Source organism: Podarcis gaigeae, assembly GCF_964106915.1.
Source record: "Podarcis gaigeae genome assembly, chromosome: 3".
In the NCBI taxonomy this organism is placed as follows: domain Eukaryota; kingdom Metazoa; phylum Chordata; class Lepidosauria; order Squamata; family Lacertidae; genus Podarcis; species Podarcis gaigeae.
Window position 1 is genome coordinate 7,937,840 of NC_139680.1, and position 25,809 is coordinate 7,963,648.

The following is a 25,809-nucleotide window of genomic DNA, read 5'->3' on the forward strand; positions in this document are numbered from 1 at the left end:
AGCACTGAAAAACCAACAATACAATCCTAATAATAACTGTCTATCCTAGCACTCTCCATATTTTCTGGGAAAAGGTGAGTGCACTGTCCCCCAAAAAGTATATACTTCCAAACCTGTGTGAATATGCATGTATATATCCATCACCACATACATGCTTTTAGTAATACATTTCAGGCTGTGAAGTGGTTTTTACCCCATAAAACAAAATCAGAATTAAAAAGGAGAAAAAGCCTTCTCTGCTTTCTTCCATCTACCCATAAATTTTCAAATTTCAAGAGTGCTCTGATTAGCAAAGGAATAGTTAAAATAAACCAAGGTTTTTAAATCAACAAACAGTGAGTTCAAATAAGTTTTTTGACAGTAAACAAACCTAGTTAAGCCACTAGAAAAAAATCAAATGATTAAACATACAGTAGTTTAATAAACCTTTACTTAAGCTGCAATCCTAACTCCACTTACTTGAGAGTAAGCCCCATTGAATTCAATAGGACCTACTTTGAATAGACATGGTTAGGATTGCACTGAGTGTTGTATGCAAACCAGGCTATTCTCTTTCAGATAACCTACCTCAAACAGATTTTGAGGGTAATATAGGATAACCACACGTTTGCTAATATAAGCTCCTTGGATGAATGGTAGGGTGTAATGTGATTAAATAAATGTGTGGTAGAGCTATGGGATATGGCGGTTCCAACAAAGCCTAGAAACCAGTGTTAGAAACTCATATATAAGCCATGCGCCAAATGGCTTCTTAAACTAAGGTTGCAGTCGCCAAAACAGAATGTATACTTGCCATTTGGGGGCAAGATGGCTCTAAAGTCTTATTTTTCAACTGATGGGCCTGATTGTGATTATCAGTTAAACATTTGGCTAGTTAACAGTTAAAACATCTGGCAACCTTCAGCTAGATTAAGAACTTTGAGAACTTAAAAAAGAAAAGTCTCTTGATCCAGGGACAGTCCACATATATATATTGGCCTATTCCTACCTCTTTTTCTTAATGGCGACCATTCATAACATAGGAGTATTCTTCACAACTGTGAGCAGGGCAGTGGGGTGGGGTAAGTGAAGGCAAACTACAACAATCAACTACAACATTTTTCACTGCTCCTACTCAGGCTGCACAGAAAAAGCATTTTGGTTCCTGAAATTCATTCTGATTGTGCATGTAAAATATAACTGATAGAATTCTACAGGATGGGGTATCAGTGTGTGTCAAGATCCAATGATCCCCAGGCATGAATCTCCAGATGACGAAGATGTCAGGTGCCATGCTATCACCCACACATCTTCACTTGGTTGCAAGTGGCCAATAGTCAGATGCAAAATGCAGCTGGCCCCTTGTTAATTTCAAACACTGCTAGAATCATCCCTGAAGCCCACCTAGAAACCTCTATAAGCAGGACAAAACCTACCACTCTCCTATTCATCTTTATTTTTGTTGAACAAAACTGAACAGTTAGCTAGTGCAACATGAAGTGACTGGATGGAATACTGTTGGATATAAGCTGCTCTGATGTTTTTTTCTTAAAGAAGAGTAAGTAACAAAATGAGCAAGGTACACCAGATTAAAGAGAAATGAGCTCAAGCTGGAGGTCCACACTCCATGATTTAAAAAAAATAATAAATCAGGTAAATTAACATAATTTATCAGTATTTCTAAGTGGCTAAATTTTTTTGAAACAGCCCTGTATTTAGGCACTATCCTGACAACCACAGGCAATTGCATGGCAAATGAACAGGCTGGTGGAGAAGGCCTGAAGCACTTCATTCCTCCCCTGTGCCTAGCACAGAAACTGCAATGAGCTGCTGCTCTTCTGTAAGCCGTCAGAAGGCAAGTAACATATAACTAACTATAGGCATGTATTTAATTAATTTAGTATTACTTACAGACTTAAAAACTAAAACAATAGTGCTTATAAAGCTAGCCCAAACTGTGAAAACAAGGAAAATTGCTGCCCTAGGCTCCTTTGGGAGGAAGGGTAGGTTGGAAATTTAACAAATAAATAAAACAGATACTAAAGGGTAGTAACAAAAGATATCCATAACACCAAGTGTCTTCTGCCACTAAAGGGCAAGAAAAAGTACATTTAAACTCCAAACATTTACATAAAATTTGGTAGAATATTGCTCTACAAAAATAAAAAAGGCTTTAAGGTACAAAATGCATTTGCTTTGATGCAAAAGGATCATGTAGTATTTTTAACTCCCAATGAAAACTCTAATGCATGTGATGTCTTGTTAGGTTCTTCAGTTTTGAATCTATTAAAATGTGGCTAAGGCTTGGAATTCCTGGATCAGTGCTCCTGCATCAAATATAAAGTAAGTTAACTACACTTTTGGAGTTGTGCTTTTCTAGATTTTTGAACTTTGCTCCCATGTAAACATTACCCTGTACTCTTAGCAGCTAAAATTTCCTGATTTTTTGTCTTTCATAATGATCAGTTTTAAACAGTTAAGACATAAATGCAAGACCGAAATAGACCTATTCATACTTCAAAAACATGAAAAAGCTAATGAAATTATGTCATATCTGAGGTTACTTCACTCAGTGAGCATGGTTTGTAGCCTCAAACCTGCTCAGCTTTAAAATTCAGTTCTATATGAAAAAATCCACACTCAACATCTATTTTCCTCTTCAAGTATACTTCAGTTTACTATTAATTCCTCATTCCAGTTTTATTCAGGTTAGTCTAATTTGAGAGTCAATGAACAGAGACCTTGACTTTAATCTAGAAGATAAAGTCCCATCTCAGCTACAGACTCCCTATAAATGTGACCCTTAGCCGCAGTTCTGTTTGAAAAATGGAAATAATAGTAGTCTACCTCCTCACAGGACTGTTGAAAGGACAAACATGATAGTAGTAAATTAAAAGGAATATGCTACTTCTGATTCTATTAAACTCACAGAAGAATGGTGCGGCTGCTTGCTGGTGCCGGACCTGCCTGGTACTGGTGTTGGACCTGCCTGGCGTTGCTGCTGCAGATGTAACATAATAGAGATTTTACACTTCTTTTCCTCTATATAAAATATGAGCCATGTGTTCATTTAGAAAGTGTCTTTCCCCCAACCTTTTATACAGATCAGTTTTCCATTCGCCACTACTTTGATTTAAAAACCCGGCCTTCCATTATATTGACTAACTAATAATTTACTGTGGCATGAGCTTTCTTAACGGATACTTCATCAGATCACAGTTACCATTCCATGTAGGCTAGCAAATATGTCACAGTTTACTAGACCTTTAGAAATACTACTCCATGACTTAAACACTTGCTTATAATGGAAGTAGTTGCCCTGTGCTAGTTAATGTGATTATTTTGAAATAATTACTCATAGTCATTCACATAATAACCGGAAGGTTGGAGGGTTCGGTTCCAAATCCTGTATTTAAAGTCAAAACTTAGCCATAAAAGATATGTGCCTCTAAGCATCACAGAATAGCTTTTCTTCACCATAGAGCAGTAATGACCAGCCTGTGCATTTTTAGAAAAATTATAAAGTCATGCCCCTTAGAACAGGGATAGAATGACATCATTGTTTTCTAAATCAGCCTCTATTTAAAATTAATCCTTTGCATTGGAGAAATGACCATCAATATTAATGCAAACAGAAAGACCCTCTTTTACAAATTGAGCCTGCCTTAATCCCACTCAGTTCTGAAATCTGCTACAATTGCTGGCAAATATGTAGCTCAGTTTTCTTAAGAGGGTTGCACTTTTCAATATGCATGCCTATTTCAGAGCTTGCTACAAGCAGCTATATGCATGCCTACTGTGGACAACAACTGCCTTAAAAGATCACATGTGACCAGAAGAGAAGCACCAGAGAGGGAGGAACACTCAATATACACAACACAGTCAGGTGAAACTTAAGAAGCTCTTCAAAGGTAGGAAATAATTTCCATCCACAGCAACAGAAAGGGCACTTCAAACACATAACCAGAAGAAAAGCAATTTTCACATATTTCCCCTCCCTCATGTAGCAACTTGAATCCTCAAAAAATCTGCTCCCAACCTTTGGGGGACTCATAGGGACAGCATGTGAGATAGTGTCACAGATTAATGAGGTATAGAATGATATAGAATGGAGGAGCCCATTTTCATCTAAGTGGAAGCTTCCATTGGATCACACACTCTTCCTTTCACTGAAGGACTACTTATGTGCATGGAAAGGTACCTGGAGACCTAATCTGTTTCCTTCAGGAATAAATTCCAAAATTAAAATGTATTTAATACAAAATGCTTGCCTGAATTGTGGAAGGTTTCAGAAATGGAGGAAAAAATACCAAGCTGCACGACACTTTAAAATGTAACCACACAAGGTGATTCCTTCCAAAACCAACTGTGTCCATTAGTAGTCTAAATAGACAAAAACAAGTAGGGTCCTGTAACAAAATGTTGCAGTGTAGAGTGCTTCTGTTCAGGGTTTAAGTTGCTTCACTCCATTCCTCATCCCCTTGACCACAATAGCCAGTATTCTGTGCCCACTGAGAATGCTGCAACATATTTGTTTGCATGCTAGTTCAAAACAGCTGTGAAGCATCTCAAATTACCATTATAGGTGTTTAGCCAAACCCTTCCCACAGATTGGTGCGGATCTAAGTAGCTCCAACAACGCTATGAGCAAATAATCAATAGGCCATGTATTGATTGGCGGCTTTCATACATAGGTAACATCATTAGGAACATCATTATTATTGATACATAGTGGCTAAGGTGCCATGGGAATTTATAACAGTATTGTGCTTTTGGATTTGTTGTTGCATGAGCATAGACAATAGGTCTGGTAGGGGCATCAGTGGCAAGGAACAGATTGCCCCATCGGCAGCTAGCTGGCACTTAAAAGAATTCCAACGTGCCAAGGAGCAATTGGAAATGCATTGCAATTCTTACTTGCCAAGGACCAATTGGAAGTGTATCATGTAAGGTGTGGGGCAAATGGTGAGATTTGGGGAAAACAGCCTCACAGGCCAAATTAGGACCACTGCCTGACAAAATTAAACCTGCAGGCCAGAAGTTCCCTACCACTGCTCTAGTAGCAGACTTGGGTGACTGAATGCCTATCAGAATGGAAAATTAAAAAGACAGATAACGTTTGAGTTTCTCCAAAACAGTGCAGCAATCATCTGTAAGTTTCCAAGGCTGAGGGACTGGAGTTAAGAAAACAACTTATCTAATAGTCTAGTGAGGGAACTGTCAGGTTCACAGTGAAAGCCAGAGACAGTCTGTTTGTTGCTACTTTCTATATGGTAATGTGGGGTGGGGAGACTCTGCTGTCCTCTCATAACTACACTAAATTTCTGGATTTCTCCATAGTTTTCTATGGTCAGATCTCACTTTCACCAAGTGGGTTGGGGGTCTAAATTAGGAGTGAAGAAATCTGTGGTCTTCCAGATATTATCAGAACCTCAATGCTCAATAGCTGCAGCCAGAAGGGCTGTTGGAGAGGAGTAATAGAACATGTAGTCCAACACCACCAGCAGAGCCAGAGATTCTCTTCTTTGGTCTAAAAGGAACCAGAGGTCAGGCAGGCTGTGAGAGTCTATTAAGTTTTATGGTTCAGAGTAACAGAAATACAGATCTTGTAGCATTCAGAGGAAATGGGAGATAGCCACAATCAGCTGAGACACAGAATGCTAAGTGGTATGTGTCAGTAGCAGGGGCATTGTGAGGCATCAGCACAGCTCCATGACACAAGTTTGTATAAAAAAATACATATGTTAATTTCTCTTTAAAGATACAAATTCAGCCTGATTCTTAGATGAAAGGAATATACTCCAGTCACTTGAAATGAGATTTATTCCCTAAAATATCCTTTGCTTTTCATGAGAATGATAAGGATTTGATCCAAAACATGTCAGGTCCACACATATTATAGCAGAGAGAAGCATATCTTACCTTTTTCAGATGTTACATCAAAAAGTACAAAACACAGATGCATACTAGTATGTTGGAACTCAAGCAATTAAAGAAAATACTTGTACTAAAGTAAAGAAACAACAACAACCCTTCATTGCCTGCAGCATAATTTTGGGTCCTATACATGAACTCTGAAAAGAATATATAATAACTCCACTTTTATAGAGCAGACACACCTGGAATATTTCATTTGCTTAGTAGTTAAGGGAAAGGAAAATGCTTTAACCCTCTCTACAGACATTTAAACAGTAGCATTATTAAAAAGCCAGCTTGGACTATGATATTGCCATAGCTCAATTCGTCTTCTAAAGGAGGAGTGGGCAGACGTGGGGTTGGAATCTAGACATGGGGTTGGAATCTATCTGAAGGTCACCAGATGATTTGCAACAGATCAGCGCAAGTTTGATTCCTTATTATCAAATAACAAAGAAGCACTTCACCTAAATTTTAAAGTTGATAGCATAGAAAATGGAAACCAAAATCCAAGGCCAACTTTGGTTTATCTTAACTGGAATTAAGACAAACACAAAACAATCTCCAGGGCAAAGGCATTATGAAAAGTTGATTACCAATATATGAAACCTTTTAAGGCAAAACAGTCACATTATAAAAAAAAGGACAGGAACACTAGCATTTTCAATTCTTATACTGTTAACGTAATACTTGATGAGAAATAAGTGCCCTTCCAAAACCACAGCCATAAGCAGAATTTATAATTTTCCAGAAAGAAGAGTATAGATTCCAAGCATTTCCAGTCAAAAGACTAAAGCTATGTAGCAACAGTATTTTCTCTTCAGGATCTGTAGTACTTGTTCATTATTAAAATTGCTTTGGATGACATGTGGGGGGAATGGCTATTTTTTCAAAAAAATTCTTCTGTATATATATATATATATATATATATATATATATATATTCATGTAGGTAAATCAGGGGACCACTAACACTGCTATAAAGCAGTAGGCTTGCTACTAATGTTGTGCCTCTAATATTAAATTGGAAGCAATGAGCACAAGTATTTGCTTATAAATCGGAATCATCCAAATGTCATCTTTGTTCCACAAGAGCTATCCAACTCAGGTGCACTATCCAGATAACAGCATGTCAAAAGAAAAGGTACAGCGCAGAAATGGACCTATTTAGCAGTACAGTACACACTTCAGCCCTGCCAACCTAGCAGTTCGAAAGCACGAAGTGCAAGTAGATAAATAGATACCGCTCTGGCGGGAAGGTAAAAGGTGCTTCCGTGCGCTGCTCTGGTTTGCTGGCCACATGACTAGAAGCTGTACGCCGGCTCCCTCGGCCAATAAAGCGAGATGAGCGCCGCAACCCCAGAGTTGTCCGTGACTGGACCTAATGGTCAGGGGTCCCTTTACCTTTACACTTCAGCAGACAATTAAGAAAACCTAAATCATATAGAAGGGAGAAGAAAGGAAGCAAAATCTGGTCACTAGTTAACCAGACCTTGGAAAAACCAGAGAGATTACTAGTGATAACTTGCTACACACCTATTATGCCTTTGTTCATGAAACAGTATTCCATGAAGCCATAGCAGTTAAAATTGATGCCCACTGACTAACTAGGGAACTTTATTGAGCATTTATTTCCCCCCAAACCTAAGTGTCACTAGTAGTAAACCTCTAGTATTATAAAAACTGTCAAAAATGACTTTGGATAAGATTTATGAATAATCACATGCAGCCAGAATTAAGGAACAATAACAGCTTGTTCATATATGCAATTACTACTGCTGACTATTAGTAAAAAGTTATACACAGAGTATAGAACACAGATCCGGTCCAAAAAAGCATGAAACTACTTCCAAGAGTCCAAATGCATTTTAGGTTTCTTTTGCCTGTCCAGAAATCCCCTTGTTGCGTCAAAACAAATTGAACAAGAAGCAAGACTTTCTCTATATAAAAAATCAGTTTATAAAAAATAAATACCAAGTTTATCTTAATAATTTGCTTAATTATCAAATCATATCTATAAAAGCATGTTAGCCTCTTACACAGAAAGCTTTTGTGTGCAAAAGCTGAATCAGTCTGTCAATTTCTTAGATATGAATATTTATGCTCGTACTTACTAAACGTAAGAATTTCATTTCCACCTGATGAAATCAACCTGTCTGCCAAAGAACTATCAGTCATGGGCATTTTATCTCTTGTTTGCCACCTTCTTTTTATGAGGCTAGGCTAAGGCTTTTTATGAGGCTAGGCCTTCTTTTTATGAGGCTAGGCTAAGGCAAAGTGAAGCAGAAATGAAAAATATTGAAAAGAAGGTAACATCATCATCCAGGATTCAGGTTCCTATATTCCCATACTTCCCATCTTTCAAACTGTCAAGGCTATTCGTGTTAAGAAAGTTTTATAAAATAAATATATTAAAGACACTGGGTTGCATACAACACTGTCTACAAGTGAGCTTAACAGACTTCTGTTTGCTCAATGGAACTTTGCAGTCCCCCCCATCTCTCCTACAGTCCTCTGCAAACCCCAAACATCTACTCTAACAGATTTTGGGACTGTGCAGGAGAAGTGAATTCCTGTTGTGCAAACAGAAGTCTATACACACACTAGTTTCTGCCCATTCCTTCTATTGTAAAAAAAAAAAAAAGGAAAAGGAAAACCTGCAAAATATATATAGTGTGACACGCAAGACTGTGGTGAAAGAAACAATATAAGTAATACCCTATTTAACTGTAAATTAGTATGGCTTAATATTCAATTTGCACCGCTGCTTAGGAAATATATGAAGTAATCAACAGGAAAAATGATTAAAATCACTTATTTAAATTGGCATTTTCCCCCTGTTGATTTAAATTGCCTTGATTTAATTCAATCCACGATGCCTCATGGCATACTTGAAATGGAGGAATTTCAAAAGCTGGTTAGTATTGATTACTTATTTGCAAATCTGCCAACAATGGACGTAACAGAAAAGTGAACATATACCCCTATTAAAGTTATTTATGCATGTACATGTGATCCAAACAACAACTCAGCTTAGAAACACTAATCCCACTTTGCTCACATCCTAAAAGATATGCGTCTTTGAGGTCTTTAACGTTTACTGATAAACTGAAATTCAAAATGATGGGCCATAGGAAACACTATGAAAGATACAGCTTATTCTCCTGTTCTTAATTACAGTGGTACCTCTGGTTACATTCTTAATTCGTTCTGGAGGTCCGTTCTTAACCTGAAGCACCACTTTAGCTAATGGGGCTTCCCGCTGCTGTTGCGCTGCCACCACACAATTTCTGTTCCCATCCTGAAGCAAAGTTAACCTGAGGTATTATTTCTGGGTTAGAGGAGTCTGTAACCTGAAGCGTATGTAACCCGAGGTACCACTGTATTTCTTTATCTAAAGGTATTTGAACTGCCCTTACAGCTGTTCAATTAATATTTCTTGGAAGCTTCTTGATTAGAAATATATTGATTAAAATATGAAGTAATAACATGGGGGGGGGGCTAAATACGCTGACAACTGGCATATGCCAGTAAATTTGTGCAAGGTTTTACTTTACACATATTTTGTGCTTAATTGCACACATGGCCTAATGTGGTGCTACAGGGTAAATGAGGACAAACTGCAGTAGGACTCCGGCTCTTGCACAGTTTTTTTTTCTCTTCTGGTGCAGCCATGAGGAGCTCTGAATTGTTTGCTTTCATTTTTACTAACCTCAAATTGTTGTGATGCTTAATTGTATTTTAATGATTTTGTTTAATTGCATTTTTATTATTGATTTTGCTATGTTTTAAGCAGTTTTTGCTTTAACCAGTAAGCCCCCTTGAGTCCCATCAGGGGAAAAGGTGGGATATAAATAAATTTGTTGTTTGTTATTTATTATTGTTATTTATGATGATGATGATGTTTGAACCAGGATAAACTGCAAATAATGCTTAGCGATGGGTAGGAAAAACAAACCACAATTTACAAAGCTGGCTGGTTTTGACTAACTACAATCAACATTATCTACCACATTTTTATGTGTATAAGATGCCCACGTGTATAAGGTGACCTCTATTTTATTGAACCCCAAATTAAGAAAATCAGTATTCTAAATATCAAACAGAACAACTCTGATATTTTATTAAATATTCAAAGCACCAACACCAGCTTAGCAACCCCTGCCAGCGCCTGGTTGGCAGAAGTGGAAAGTGAAAGGGATGGCGGTGCCAGCAGCTTTTTCACAGCAGCCGTGGGAAGGTAGTTTTTTTTAAAAAAGAAGAAAAAGAAAACACCTGTGCATTCACCATCCATGTATGAGACAACCCTGAATTTTTGATAATTTTTTTTAGCAAAAAACATTGTCTTATACAAGAAGAAATACAGTAGTTTAGGGTCAGATGCAACACTAAACTGTGGTTAATCCAAATGGGGACATTCATAATCTCCTTCAATATTTTTCTTTTCTTCTCCGAAAACATCTCTCTGTATTGCAGAGCCAGGGTGTGGATGTGTGCCTGTAGTAACTTCACAGCACATTATCTCCATCACTTCCCTCTCCCAAGACGCTTGCTCTAAAAGTTAGGTACTTAAAATTATCCATACTGAAATGGAGCAGTACATAGTCTCTTGAGTATTGCTTGATTGATTAAAAGATGGAATTTGAAAGCTCCAGAGAAGGGGAACAAGGGAAGAGCTTGTCCCTCGTCTTTGGTAACATCACATAAAAGATCCAGAAGGCAACACTCCAGCCACACAATGCACTAGCAAAGTTTGCTATCAAGGAGAAGCACAAAAAGCTGTCTTATGAGTCACTCTTGGTCGATCTACCTCATTATTGTCCACTCTAACAGTAGACAATACTGTAATGGTTTTCCAGGGTTTCAGACTCTCCTCCCCCAAACCATGAACTGTGAGGCTATTTAGTACTATCAAGGACTAAGCCCTATTTAATAGGTACTACATTACTTCTAAACTCTGCTCTGGTCAAGGGTTTATAGTCAATGCTCTCTTCAAAGGTGGACTCAGGCCACAATCTCAAATACTGAGGACGAACTGATTATACTACAGAGGCTACTACAGAAGAGGGACTTTGATTGACCTGTGGGAAAAGCATTGCACAGGATTGACTGTGCCTCCTCTCCACCTTCCAGAAGGAAGATGGAGTCCCTTGTTCTCAGCCAAGTCCAAGCTTGGCGAGGCCTGAGGAAGTCAGTGTCAGTTTCAATAAACTCAGCAGCCATCTTGTGGGCCTGACTGTCCACCCTGAACAATGTGTTGAGGGCCTCAGAGTCACTCTCATCTTGGTCCCGGGGACATTTTGGTGAGGCTCAGGCTGGGAAATGTCTGTCAAGACAAGTCCTCTGCAGGGAGATGTTCTTGTTCACGGTCCTTGGAGAGAATCCCCTCCACATCCAGCACATGAATATGGGAGTCATAATCTCGGTCACAGATTTTAATCTCAGTCAAAAGTTTGGTGAAATACAGAATATTGCAACCTGAACGATGGTAACATATGGTATCCTAGCAACAGAAACTTAATAAGAGAAGATTGCATAATAAATGCACATTTTCGCTACAAATAAAAAATGAATGCAGCAAAAGTGTACAGAGGCCCAAAATTAGCAAGTGTACAGTATATATGCCTACAAAATATATAAAGATGCTTTATAATTTTTGTATCATCACGGCTGTGAGATCTGAAGACCTGCTCCCTGCCCTGTAGGCCTTTTTCCACCTCACTCTAGCTGCAGAAGCTGAGGCTGCTAAACAGACCCTTGGGCTGGGATATTATTTAAAGAATTCTATTGGTAATAATTTTGGGGTCTTTGTTTTTGTTCTTATGATTTAGGTGGAAATTGTTCAGTTTGGTTGTGTGCTTTTTGCTGTTTTATTTATTGCTTATTATTACTTCTTTTTATGATTGCAATTATGTAATTTTTACATGTTGTAAATTGCCTTGAGCAGGTTTCAACTCTGAAAAGTCAGCATACAAATAAAATTATGTATGAATGTAGTGCAGCACCTCTCAAATAATAAGCATGTCCATCAACTGCCCATGGAATCCCTTTTAAATGGTTTGCCAGGCCTGCAGGTGGAGTAGTGATAGTTGTGACAATCAAGGGAACCACAATGCCACGTCTGTGTGACCAGGCTGCTTTGTGCTACTCTATTAGGGACAATTTATTTCAAAAAATAAGTTTGCGATAGGGCAAGGAAGTCTGCTGTTTTAAGACCAAAAACCTGTTGGGCATGCACAACTCCTGGGTGTGCTTAATCCCTGGATTAAGACACATATGCTTGAATAATCTAACAGGCAACAATCAGGATTTAAAAGTGGAATTCTTCTGGTAGACCCCATGAAAACTAAAGGCTTCATCTATTCATCTCTTAACCAGATTTATCACCACTTGCATAGAAATACCTGAAACTTAGCTAAATATGAATAGCAATTAACATTCCAAAACAATCCTGTAACATAATGATGCAGATTTCATAAAATAGAGAAATCTGCACACCAGAATATTCTTAAAATGATTATGAACCGCTCTGAGTTTACTTGAACGTGAAATGCAAATTGTTATAATGAAACCCCTCAAAACTATTTATTATTAAGGAGTTCTTTTAAACAACCTATCCAAACCAGGTTTACTAACAACAAAATCTGATTAACTTTAATTGGATGGTATCCAAAATTAGCCATACTCAAAGTAGACCTACTGAAATCAATGTATTTAAGTAACTTGTCTATTGATGTCAATGGATCTATTATGAGTACCACTTAGTTGGAATCACTTATTGCAAACACTTTCAAGCATACATACTTAGGATCGAAGCCTTGGGTTTTTGTTTGCTTGTTTGTTTAGGTAATAAAAAACAGTACATGCTGCTGAACCTTGTTAAAGAATGTAGATTGCAACTATTTTGAATTATGCTCAACAAATGGCTCACATTTTAAGTCACTTTTTAAAACAGTTCACCTTAATACTGTGTTTTTCTGACACACATTTCTAATTCATAATATACAAACATTTCAGCCTTGAAGATATAGTACACACAAGATACAAATAAGAAAGATTTTAAGCAAATGACATATTACAAAAATCAAGCTATGGCATAAACCTTTTCCAAGTCAACCCCCCCCAAAAAACATATTTTGTTACAAAAGAAAAGGCAATAGATAATTTAAGCTAACAAATGTTTGTAGAAAAGGGCGTTGATTCTTGGCACTAGCAGCAAGCAGGAGACACCCCTAGTGTTGACATAAAATACTACAGCAGTAGTATTACTAGATTAATTTTATAGCAGTGAACAGCAAATTTTGATCGCCATGATTTTTAGGTAGGCAGTTCCTTTCTACCTCATCTTCCTTATCCACTGAAACCTGAATGGTCATGGACGTATCAACTCCTATATTCCGGAGTTAACATTACTTAATGAATCTGAAATACATATTATCAGGCATGCTTTGTGCAAAGGCTATGTGCACTGTAGCATCTCAGTTCAAATATGAAGATCAAACAGTGCTGTACCACAGCAAAAAAAAACACAACACAAAAAACCCCAACCAGCACACTAGAAAAATATTAATTTTTTTAATCTTGCCTTTATGTTTTGGTGCACAAGACCCCTGAACAAATTTAAGTCACAACTTTAAAAAATAAAATAAAAAATTGTAGAAAGAGGATGTGTACAAGTGGAGGACACATTCCTATGGTGAAGAAAGGGTGGCTAATGCATTAAATGGTGAGAACATGTCTGTTTATTAGCACCTAGCAGAAGGTTAGTAAAGAGGGGGTTTATCTGTATAGTTCAGGGACCACTGAGAAAGATCAGTGAATGGGGATTATTTTTGTGGTGGTGTATACGAGGAAATTATGGTGTTGGGACAATTATAATGAGGATACTGAGGTAAAGTGTAGTCTAGATTAATGAAGGCTACATAAAAAGTGTAATAAAAATTGCTGTGCAGGTTATGTTTGAAAGGCAACTGAATAATATGACACTTTAGTACAGTAATTATTTTGGAAATGGGTTCAAGGCTTCAAATGAAATTAGAATGACCTTTCTCTATGGTTGCTTGTGGACAGTAAAGGGAAAGGAATATGACAGGCAGAGGCAACTGCAAGAAGAAATTAATATAAATCTGACCAGGAAATGAAAAATTATGAACACATTTCATTACAGCACAACACAAATCCAGGAGTTTTCACTATGTGGAAGTTCAGGCAGAGTAATGGAATTAAAATGGGATAAAGGAATATTGTGAAGTCTGTGAATGCTACAGGGCAAAACAGTTAAGACAGCTACTGAGAAAGGCAGGATCCTATGCAAGACCCTAGGCACAATTACCTGGCTGTAAATTCCATGGAACACAGTGATACTAACAAGCAGGCATGCATAGCATAAGGCCGAATATACACAGTCAAGATGATTTAATATTGATTTATAAAGCAATCTTATTCAGAAGCAAGTCTCACTGTGCTCTATGGGACTTATCCCCAACTAAGCATGCACAGGATTGCAGCCTTCGTTACACATCTGATGAAGCGGCCCCTAGTCCATGAAAGCTTATGCCATAGTAAATATGTAAATCTATGAGATGCTGCAATAACCATTTTTGCTGCGATGGACTAGCATAGTTAACCACCTGAAACTAGTTACCCATTAACCACCCTCTTCACTACCAGTTGGGGTGATTAAAAAGAGACACACACGCGCACACTTAAAACAAAAGCAAATTCTTCCAGTTGCTTCAATGCATGCTTGTGGGTGAAATACAGAGTCCCGCCATCTGTTTTCACCAAGCACCCATAACCGTGGCTGTTATTCGGGGCACCGAGGCAGGATCATGTTATGCCGTGTGCCAGATTTCCTATCTCTGTGTGAGCATACATACAGGCATATATACACACATGTGTGGTGGGAAGAAAGAAGAAAGGGAGCCTAGTAGGTGACAGCGAACTATACAAGGTAGAAAAGGTTGCAGAGGAGGGGAGGGGGGGTTGCCGCTGCTGCGAAGCAAGCAATGCGAATACGCAAGAGGAGCTGCGTGGGATGAAGAAAATTTGCAGGATTTTTTTCCTTTTACAGGGAGATGAGGAGGAGTTCGGAACAGAAAAGAGGGGCGCTTTCATGAAAGCAATGGCAGGAGGGGAGGGGAGAAAACTAACGCGTGAAAAGTGTTTGCGTGGGGACGGGAGGGGGGGGGAGGGAGGTTAAAGTAATACAGCACATATTGAGGAGCCAGGGGTGGGGCACTGCAGGGAAAGAGAGGTCACTGCTGGGTGAAGGCAACTACCGGAAAAGCTGGAAAGCCACTGTTAGTAAAGGAGGGGGGATAGGAGAGAAACACACACACACACACACACACACACGAGGTCCTGGGAGGTCCTGGTTATTTTGCGTGCGGGGGTGTCGTTTTCCTTTTGCGGGGAGGGTTTGGGGTGCGTGTTGGGGTTTTTTTTTGGGGGGGGGACACCGAAGGCGCCTCTCGATGAGATGCGGAAAGGAGATCGCTAAGCCAGTGGGGAAATACGGGGGCTTCTGGCGGGTGGGTGAGGGGGCGGGTAAGCCTTCTATCAGAGGGGGGGGGGGTCTCAGAGGAGGCCTGGCATGGAGGAAGCGAGAGAGCGGATTACGCCTCTTCACATATATATATATGAACACCACACCGAAAGCGGGGGCGGGGGGGCGCTTCATTTCCTTCCTTCCGCGGCGGGGGGGGGGGGAGAGGAAGAGCTCCTCGCCGCCGCCGCCTTCGCTCCCTTCCCCTCCCCCCTCCGCGGTCGGTTGAGAACGGGATCCCCTCAGGGCCTGCAGGTGGCGGGGGGCGGCGGCCGCCGGAGAAGGTCCTTACCATGGTGGCGGGTTGTCGAGAGCCTCCCCGCAGCCGAATCCACCGCCGAGTGCCGGCCTTCTTCTCCTCGTCGTCGTCTTCCTCCTCCTCTTCTCTTCTCCTCCTCCTTCCTCCTCTTCCTCCGCCTCTTTTCCCCTCACGCTCCTCCGCCGCTCGGTCCCTTCGCAAGCGCTGCCTCAAGAGCCGCCGCCGCCGCCCCTCCTTTTTATTATTATTATTAGTGTGGTCGTTGCCGACGACGGTTTCGCCGCAGTGGGCTCGCGCTGACCCGCAGGCTCGCGGAAGGGGAGGGGGAGGAGGAGGAGGAGGAGGAAAGAGAGAGAGAGAAAGATAGAGATAGATAGGGAGGGAGAGAGAGAGACAGGGGAACCGAAGCACGAACGGTCGACAGCAAAGGGGAGGAGCCTCCAACATCCGGGCAACTACGCCGCCGCCGCTTCAACCAACGGGCTTCATTTGCATACGTAGGAGGGAGGACGTGCGCGTGACGTCACCCACGCGGGGGGGGGAGGCGTTAGAAGGGGGAGAAGAGTGAAGCTGTAAAATGGCGGCTTTTGCCGTGAGGGGCGTTGGAAATGGGGCAAGCTAGAGATGTTGTTAGCCGCTCTGAGCCCGGCTTCGGCTGGGGAGGGCGGGATATAAATAAAATTTTACTGTTACTATTATAAGCCCCAGGCCTCAGCTCGTGCTCTGGTTTCACCGCGTGAGGAAAAGCCTTGACTTTAAAAGCTCCCCCCCCCCCCCACGACACAAACACACAAAAATAAAAAATAAAAACCCCAAAGCTTCCGCCCCCTCGCCTTGGAAAAGCGACGCTCAAATCGCGTCAGCCGCCAATGGCCGCTGCGCTGGAGAGGGCAGCCGCCCCCCCCCCCCCTGAATGTGCGCCTGGAGCCAAACGGCTTTGGCCCTGGAGGGCAGGTGCAGATGTAACAGGCTTCTGGTGCTTCTCTGCGCCATTAAACGCCCCTGAGGGAATAGGGGCATCTATCAGAGCAACACGCCCAAACAGGCATGGCTGTAAACCAGCATTAGAATCCATAAGGCCGTGAAAGTTGGAAGGGACCCCTGAGGGTCATGCAGTCCAGCCCCCTGCAATGCAGGCAGAAGTGTCCCTAGGGTCTCTTGCGCCCTTGGCAGGGAGCTGTGCAGCGGCACCTCCCCAAAACTCTGTTTTTCTTTGTGTTTCATGCTCTGCCAGGGACTGCTCTTCACCACCTTCCAGGCTGTGCCAGTCTCTTCTTCGCCTTTCACCCTCCGCCAGGGACTCCTTCTCCTCCTCTCCAAGCCAAAGCGGAGAGACCATTTTTGGCGCCTCCCTGGGCCCGCACCAACCTGGACAACCCATAGGTATGCCCCTGAATGTGGGAGTCTCAACTAAAGCACCCACAGCAGATTCATAGCTGTCAGCTTTCAGATTTGAAAATAAGGGATCGAAAATAAGGGATCAGCAGCCCAGTGGCGTAGCATGGGGGGTGCAGGGGGGGCTGGCCGTACCGGGCGCAACATCTGGGGGTTAGGGGGTGCAAATCCACGGGTTAGGGGGCACAAATTACTTGCCTTGCCCCGGGTGCTGACAACCCACGCTACGCCACTGCAGCAGCCTCACCTGTCCCAGAGACAGTCTACAGGATAGCTAACAATCCGGTATAGCAGTGGGAAACGGCACTGTAATAAGGGAATTTCCAACTGTAAAAGGAAAGATTGACAGCTATGAGCAGATTGCCACCCAACCTTTGCTTTAAAACATCCATCACAGAAAATAGATTGCTGCATTTCATGGAAGTTTCCAAACTTACCTAGGGAATAAGCTTCACCAATATGGCTTCTACATAGGGTAAGCTGAGTCGCCTGATAAATTTATTCTGGGGGGTCAACCCTCTCTTTTCTACTTTATATTTTTTAGAGTATCTCTTTCTTTTTATCAGGAGTATGTCCGGACATGGGCCTGTTCTACGCAAAATGCTGTTAAGGGCGCGGAGCACCAAGGTCACTAGAGTCTTGTTGTCTGGGCAGCCAAGGTCCTCCATACACACTGCCCAGACTCTCGCCCTGGAGAGGTCATTTCGGTGCTACAAATGCAGCAAACCAAGGCCACATACGCAGAAAAGCATCCCAGCAATTTTATGTTGCAAGATTTAGCCTTGTCCCAGTACAGAGCGCATCTGCCACTAGCTGGCCAGTAAGACCAGCCTCCTTTGCCACCTCATCTTCCACCAGCTGTGTACATATAAGTATGGCGGGGACTACCGTTAGAGAAAATATAGTAGATTTGAGGGGCAGGTGTCTTACAGCCGCAACCAAATATATATACAGTGGTACCTCGGGTTACATACGCTTCAGGTTACAGACTTCGCTAACCCAGAAATAGTGTTTCAGGTTAAGAACTTTGCTTCAGGATGAGAACAGAAATCGTGCTGCAGCGGCAGGAGGTCCAATTAGCTAAAGTGGTGCTTCAGGTTAAGAACAGTTTCAGGTTAAGAACGGACCTCCGGAACGAATTAAGTACTTAACCCAAGGTACCACTGTATATATATATATATATATATTAAGTAATAATGTTCATACAGCTTAATTCTAAGTGTTGGACTACAGTACTGAAATACAGTAGAGTAATTATTATTTTCTTGTGAACTGATATTTAAATAATGTCTTTTGTTTATCTCAGTAGCTCTTGGCCAGATAGAGCATAAGAACCAAGAAACTAACTAACCATACCATAGGTTCCAAGAAGTGAACTGAACAATGGTAAACAAACCATTATGTTGCTATTGTTACATAAATGTCCATAGTTATCTTAGCCTTGAGAATGCTTCTAGATGTCAAAATATGTGTGGGGTTTTCTTCTCACAGTGGCTTTTGCTGCCTTAAATAAGAACATTTAACATAAGCAGTAAGTTCTATATTATAACTTATATTTTAGCAATATTGCTAGAAACTTGACCTTTTGCCTGATAAAATATATGTGCATAATTTATTTATGTAAATTTATGTAAATTATCTTATTTCACTATAGGAACAAACTTCATTGCAAAGAACCTACTGGATTTGATATACCATCATCTTCTGTATTGTATTTTAGAGTCTTGCCCTTTACAATTTCCTCACACCTCTTTCACATCTGTCACTAGCTGCCTTATTTTTCACTTGTAAGTTAACTCAGGGCCTGGGACTCCATCTAATTAACTAATCTTCTCCTCTGACCCTTAAAAGGCCATAAGCAGCTTTTCCAAGCAAAGCGGGTGAACCCTCGGGCATGTGCAGTTTCAGTCTAAAATGTCTGCCTTTTTAAAACCGCACACATATAATTCTTCATGACTGTTGTACAAACTCACATTTATTTTTAGAAAGGGTCTTTTTTAATGTTTTGAGAAATGGTTGTGTTATTATTTCTTAAAAGGCAAGTTAGCAGTTCCCAAAACTCAAGAGAAAGAGGATTACTTAATAAATAAGAGAAATACCATCCCATGTGTAAAAATGTTCGTGGAAATGTGAACTTTTCTATTGGTTGCAGCTGAGCATATTTGCCAATGTGAATTCAGGAAACTGACAGCTTAATTTTACAGTTCCTATTTAGCAAGATGCCATGTGTATTATTTCCTGATGGATGCACACTGAAAAATTGAAAAGAAAACAAGGCTAGTTAATTATTTTCTGAACACTTTTCTTGCTTTCTCTGAAGTAGAACATGGCAAATAAAGCACCGTTCTGACACTGGACTGATTATTTGGGAATGCCCTGGCTTGTTTAAATAAAATCTAGTATTTTTAGGTGAGGAAAAGGTATGTAGAGCACAGCGGAAAGCAAATAAAATCCAAACCTTTTGTAAATATCTATTCATTACTGTCACAGAAACTGGGTCACTAAAATGTCTTTGCATGGAGGACAGATATGGAGGTGAGACCAGTGTTAGAGTAGCCATTAGGCAGGGTTTAAATTTGAATTACCGTATTTTTTGCTCTATAAGACTCACTTTTTCCCTCCTAAAAAGTAAGGGGAAATGTGTGTGCATCTTATGGAGCGAATGCAGGCTGCGCAGCTATCCCAGAAGCCAGAACAGCAAGAGGGATTGCTGCTTTCACTGCGCAGCGATCCCTCTTGCTGTTCTGGCTTCTGAGATTCAGAATATTTTTTACCTTGTTTTCCTCCTCTAAAAACTAGGTGTGTCTTGTGGTCTGGTGCGTCTTATAGAGCGAAAAATACGGTAATACAACTTCAAAGCTATCGCAATTAACTAGAGAGAAGTTAATTTTTGCTATTCTCCCCCACTTCCCTGAAGCATTGTGTGGGCTTAGCATCTCAAAAATGCATGCATATGTGAGCTTAATAGGTAGCCCAGGAAATAGGTGGGGGGTGAGAAATGTCCTTGGAATATTCTATAGAGAATTTTATCATAATCTACAGCACAATTCTAACCATATCTACACAGAAGTAAGTTCAACTGAATCCAGTTGGGCTTGCTTCTGGGTAAGTGGGGTTAGGGTTGCAGTCTTAGGCTTTCTTTTCTTATGGGATATTCTTTTGAATCATTCTAGGAGGTGAACAACTTTTAAAATATTGTGAAGTGTTTTTCTTTTGAAAATTAGCCTGCTTTAATAGGGTGTTTGACCTGGGAACAATGACAAACGTCGTGGCATATGTCTGAAGAATGTTACAGGACATTGTATTCATATTTGGAGGATGTTTATATTTGCGATCCTACCTAAGTGGTAAATATCAAGAAGCATTTGGGTGTCTATTTTGTTCTTTTGTTTCCCTTGGGTAAGGACATGTTTACATAAGCATGTTTATAGCTGATGATTGTGGCATCAAATGATCATCACAACTCAGACAGAATCTTTGACTAACTTGTGTCAGCTCCAACAGAATGTTTTTCAATCAAAGGGTGCTCATCAATGGTTCCTCTTCATCCTGGAGAAGAGTGACTAGTGGGGTGCCACAGGGTTCTGTCTTGGGCCCGGTCTTATTCAACATCTTTATCAACGACTTGGATGATGGACTCAAGGGCATCCTGATCAAATTTGCAGATGACACCAAACTGGGAGGGGTGGCTAACACCCCAGAGGACAGGATCACACTTCAAAACGACCTTGACAGATTAGAGAACTGGGCCAAAACAAACAAGATGAATTTTAAGAGGGAGAAATGTAAAGTATTGCACTTGGGCAAAAAAAAATGAGAGGCACAAATACAAGATGGGTGACACCTGGCTTGAGAGCAGTACATGTGAAAAGGATCTAGGAGTCTTGGTTGACCACAAACTTGACATGAGCCAACAGTGTGACGCGGCAGCTAAAAAAGCCAATGCAATTCTGGGCTGCATCAATAGAAGTATAGCATCTATATCAAGGGAAGTAATAGTGCCACTGTATTCTGCTCTGGTCAGACCTCACCTGGAGTACAGTGTCCAGTTCTGGGCACCACAGTTCAAGAAGGACACTGACAAACTGGAACGTGTCCAGAGGAGGGCAACCAAAATGGTCAAAGGCCTGGAAACGATGCCCTATGAGGAATGGCTAAGGGAGCTGGGCATGTTTAGCCTGGAGAAGAGGAGGTTAAGGGGTGATATGATAGCCATGTTCAAATATATAGAAGGATGTCACATAGAGGAGGGAGAAAGGTTGTTTTCTGCTGCTCCAGAGAAGCAGACACGGAGCAATGGATCCAAACTACAAGAAAGAAGATTCCACCTAAACATTAGGAAGAACTTCCTGACAGTAAGAGCTGTTCGACAGTGGAATTTGCTGCCAAGGAGTGTGGTGGAGTCTCCTTCTTTGGAGGTCTTTAAGCAGAGGCTTGACAACCATATGTCAGGAGTGCTCTGATGGTGTTTCCTGCTTGGCAGGGGGTTGGACTCGATGGCCCTTGTGGTCTCTTCCAACTCTATGATTCTATGAAATTTGTTTTAGCAGGTGTAAAGTAGCCAGACCCTCAAAATGTTATTCAAGTTAATAGAGATGCCACTTTTATGAGGTGAGAAATAGGAGACCTTTTAGTGTTATTAATTTGTCTATTGCTATTCATAGAATCATAGATTTGGAGGGGCACCCAAGGGCCATCTAGTCCAACCCCCTGCCATGCAGGAATCTCAGTTACAGATGGACATCCAAGCTCTGTTTAAAAACCTCCAAGGAAGGAGAGTCTCCCACTTTCCGAGGAGTCTGTTCCACTGTTGAACAGCTCTTACAATCATAAAGTTATTCCTGATGCTTAGAATCTCATTTCTTTCGCTGTTGCTACTTTATCTGCAAATGAGCAAGCCTGTTAAGTAAAATCTTGATTATTTGCTGTCACATTCTCTGAAATATGTCTACAATCAACATGTTTTGTGAAAACAAAATCAAAACCACATTCCAAAATAATTTTCAGTGTTAGTCTTCCCAAACAAATCTGAGAAGAAGTAAGGCCACTGAGAGGCAGTGGTTTTAACAAGCAACCGTTTTTATTTACAATGAGGAAACAATGTTGCTTCCATATTATCCGTTTAATCTGGAATTGCTATCTTCATGCACTCACTTGTAAAGAATAATACAGGCATTGTTGCCAACATGTTGCATATCACTGTTTTCTGCATTGTCTTCCCATCTTTTTTCAAGCCTAGTTTAAAATGCAATTGCAACACTAGTGTGGACTGGTGAAGTGTTATGGTAGCTATTTAGGGTTATACTGTAGTGTGATTATCTATAAACTTTCTCCCTATGATTTCTATCCTGTATTTGTTTCCTGTTGAGCAGGAATATAGCATTACCATATTGCCCCTTATTTGGTAAGTTCCTGTTCTTACCAAAAGGCAACTGCTGGTTTCTTCACATTAATTTTTTTCTTCGCTTTGTAAATTTTAAACACTATCTAGCTATCTTAACACAAAAAGAAAAAAATGGAAAACTATGGAGAATTTGAATTGGCTAATGAAGAGCAATTATTTAGTAATATCATGGTTGCTGAACAAGAAGTAATTACAGGGGCAGAGATCACAAAGAGGAAGCTTTTAATTCTAGTTTTATAAAACCATTACCATTACAGAAAGTTTTACAGAACCATCACTGAATGGGATAAACATAAAAGGATATTGGCTAAGGCTGGGTGTTGGCGTTGTCAGAAAATATTTTTTTTCTTTCAATTTTTTTTATTAATTTCCCAAATTTAAAACAAACAAACACAAAAAAATTACAGTATTAGAAATAAAAACAAACAAACATATAAACACCTAACTGTTAAAGGCCCAATTTAGTTTACATTGTTAAGTGACTTCCTCAAATCCCTCCTAACTGAATTTCAATAAATCTCATTGTAACAGTTTTCCAATATCTCTTTTTCAATCAAATTTACTTGTTCAAATTTCTGTCTTCCTTCCTTTTCATAATATTTTCAGTCCATAATGTTATAAAATTCAACATATTTTAATCCTAGGCCAATTTGGTACTTACAAAAGCTCATACCAAGCTCATACACGAAAGCTCATACCAAGAACTAACTTAGTTGGTCTTTAAGGTGCTACTGGAAGGAATTTCTTTTTGTTTTGGTACTTACAAGTGATTCTACTTATGTTATATTCAAATATCTAGCTAAATAGCCCTTAAATTTCTTCCACTCTTCTTGATATTCCTCCTCTTTCTGATCGCGGATTCTTCCAGTCAGGTCAGCCAACTCCAAAAAGTCCAACATCTTCATCTGCCATTCTTCCACTGTTGGAGAAAATATAGCAGCATATTAAGTTCCACAGGAAATCAACTCTGGCTAGTTCAGCTCTGGCTAGTTCACCCGCTACAGCCCCTTTTGGGGCTGAGATGACTAGGACACAGTACCCCAGATTGGATTATTGTAATGCATTCTATGGGCATTCTGTAACTTCCAGATTAGATTATTGTAAGGCATTCTATGCCATTGAAGGTGACTCAGAAACAAGTCCACAATGCAGTGGCGTAGCGTGGGTTGTCAGCACCCGGGGTAAGGCAAGTAATTTGTGCCCCCTAACCCGTGGATTTGCGCCCCCTAACCCTAACCCCCAGATGTTGCGCCCCGTGCGGCCGGCCCCCCCTGCACCCCCCACGCTACGCCACTGCCACAATGCAGTGGCCAGAATATTGGCTGGGTTCTGTTCAGAGCTCATATAATCCACATTTTAAACAGCTGCATTGGTTGCCAGCTCATTCCTGGGCCCAATTCAAGGTGCTCACGTTATTGTTTAAGGCCCTAAGCAACTCAGGCCCGTAATACCACAAATACTGCTCCTACCCTACACATCCTCTTGTGTACTAAAATCAGTGGAGGGGGCCACATTGGTTGTTCCAGCACCCTTAGATGCTCCACCATCTTCTGTATGCAGCTTTCAGCAAATGTGCTTTATATGTGTAATTTTAAATTGTTTTAAACTGTTTGTAATATTGTATTTTAATCATTGTAGACTGCCCTAGGACTGTAGGGTGAAGAGCAGGTCATAAATTGTAATAAGATTGTAATCATAATAAATATCTAATAGGTATACCTAAACTCTAACAAGCCAGGATTTCCGGCTGTGTCAAAGTATTTGTTCATTTACAGGTAGTAATGTGAAATATAACCCCAGGGTTTATAATTCTGAAAAAGGCAAGTGTACCACTCCAAATTTGAGACCACTGTTCTTCAAAAGATTTTACAGTCGAAACCCATATATACCTACTCAGAAGTAAGTCCCACTGAGTCCAATTGAGCTTACTGCCAGATAACTTGTGTATAGTATTGTTGCTTTATTCAGATACAGTGTGGGTTGCTGTCCAGGAAAAGGGTTTTTATCCCCCAAAACTGAGAATACAGCTGCCCTCAAATATTGTTTTTTAAAATGTATGTTCACGAGGAAATAGCAAATGTGGAAAGATTTTTTACTTTCTAGGTATTGAGACAAAAAAACCCCACATTAAGTCTCGAATTAAGCTTACAGGTAAAGGAGAGGAAGAATAATAGTATATTAATGGAGGACATAGTACATGCTTCCAGATCATGCTATAGTAGGGCATCTACTTGAAATTTAATACTTAGTAATACTATAGTAGGGCATCTACTTGAAATTTAATACTTCTGCAATAGCCAGGTATTTTTATGCCTAGTCACATTATTTTTATCTTTCTATGTTTGATCAGAACATTGGGAAAACAGTAGTATAGTGGGGGCATTTTTAGTTTATGATCTTGGCGTTCTATGTAATGATTGAAATAGGATCCAGAGTAATGGATGAGGGTCTGTAGTTCATTTTTTATGTTTCAAAGAATAAGTTATTGCTACAGTAAGTAGGCTGTCAGTATAATTAAAGATGGCTTGTGAGCTCTGTGTAAACTTAACCATTGATTTATGGATGTATAGTGCATTATGTATAGAGAATTCCAACTCCACCTTGTTCCTGGCAAATATATGAAACCTACTGCATGTGGTCAAAGAGATGCAATCCTAAATTGGGACATAGAGTTGTATTCCAACCTCTACCCAAACAAAGCAACTCTGGATGAGTTTGGTAAATCGCTACCACTTTCCCTTTCTTAACCACACATGAAATAAGCATAATAGTTACCACCCCCAAATGGTTATTTATAAAATATAGTACAATAGAACTGTTCTGTAAATCATAATTTTATCCACCTATATTGTTGAAAGACGGCTGTAATTCTAAACACACTCCCTGGTGAGTAAAAACCCCATGGAAAGCAATGGGATTTATAAGTGTGTGCTGTCAGACTAATTGCCTGATGTTCATTTGCAGCCCCAGGCTTTGGGTCATATGTGGGAACAGAAAATACTTGCATATGCTCTGAGGGAAGGGAATTGCTTTGCCTATTCCAACAAAGCAGTAAGAAACAACAACAACAACAACAACAACAACAACAACAACAACAACAAGAAGAAGAAGAAGAAGAAGAAGAAGATAATGATGTGAAAGAAGACAGGTACAGTATTTCAGTTTTAAGTCATATAGGACTTTAGCCATTAAGACAAGTGCTTTGAATTGAGCATGGTGCTTTACTGGGGGGTCCTGGAGTTTTTCAGTACAGCTGAGCTATGCTGTCTTCATGCTGTGAATCTTTTTCTGTGCAGTGTTTTCCGTTCAC

The 25,809-nt window shown here is 40.3% G+C and overlaps 1 protein-coding gene across 3 annotated transcripts in view; it reads right to left on the minus strand.

Moving 5' to 3' along the window:
- The window catches only part of PPP3R1 (protein phosphatase 3 regulatory subunit B, alpha), a 40,010-nt gene extending 23,298 nt beyond the window's left edge, over window positions 1–16,712 (minus strand). The window contains exons 1-2 of one of the 3 annotated variants that reach the window (XM_083730765.1): window positions 15,734–16,712; window positions 2,909–2,980 (exon numbers count right to left, since the gene is read on the minus strand). In XM_083730765.1, the coding sequence (XP_083586891.1) occupies window positions 2,909–2,980; window positions 15,734–16,147 (486 nt within the window). In that variant the 5' untranslated portion in view covers window positions 16,148–16,712. The remainder of the gene's footprint in view (window positions 1–2,908; window positions 2,981–15,733) is intronic. The other 2 variants (XM_083730766.1, XM_083730767.1) reach the window with 2 other exon arrangements.
- Window positions 16,713–25,809: the final 9,097 nt, after the last annotated feature.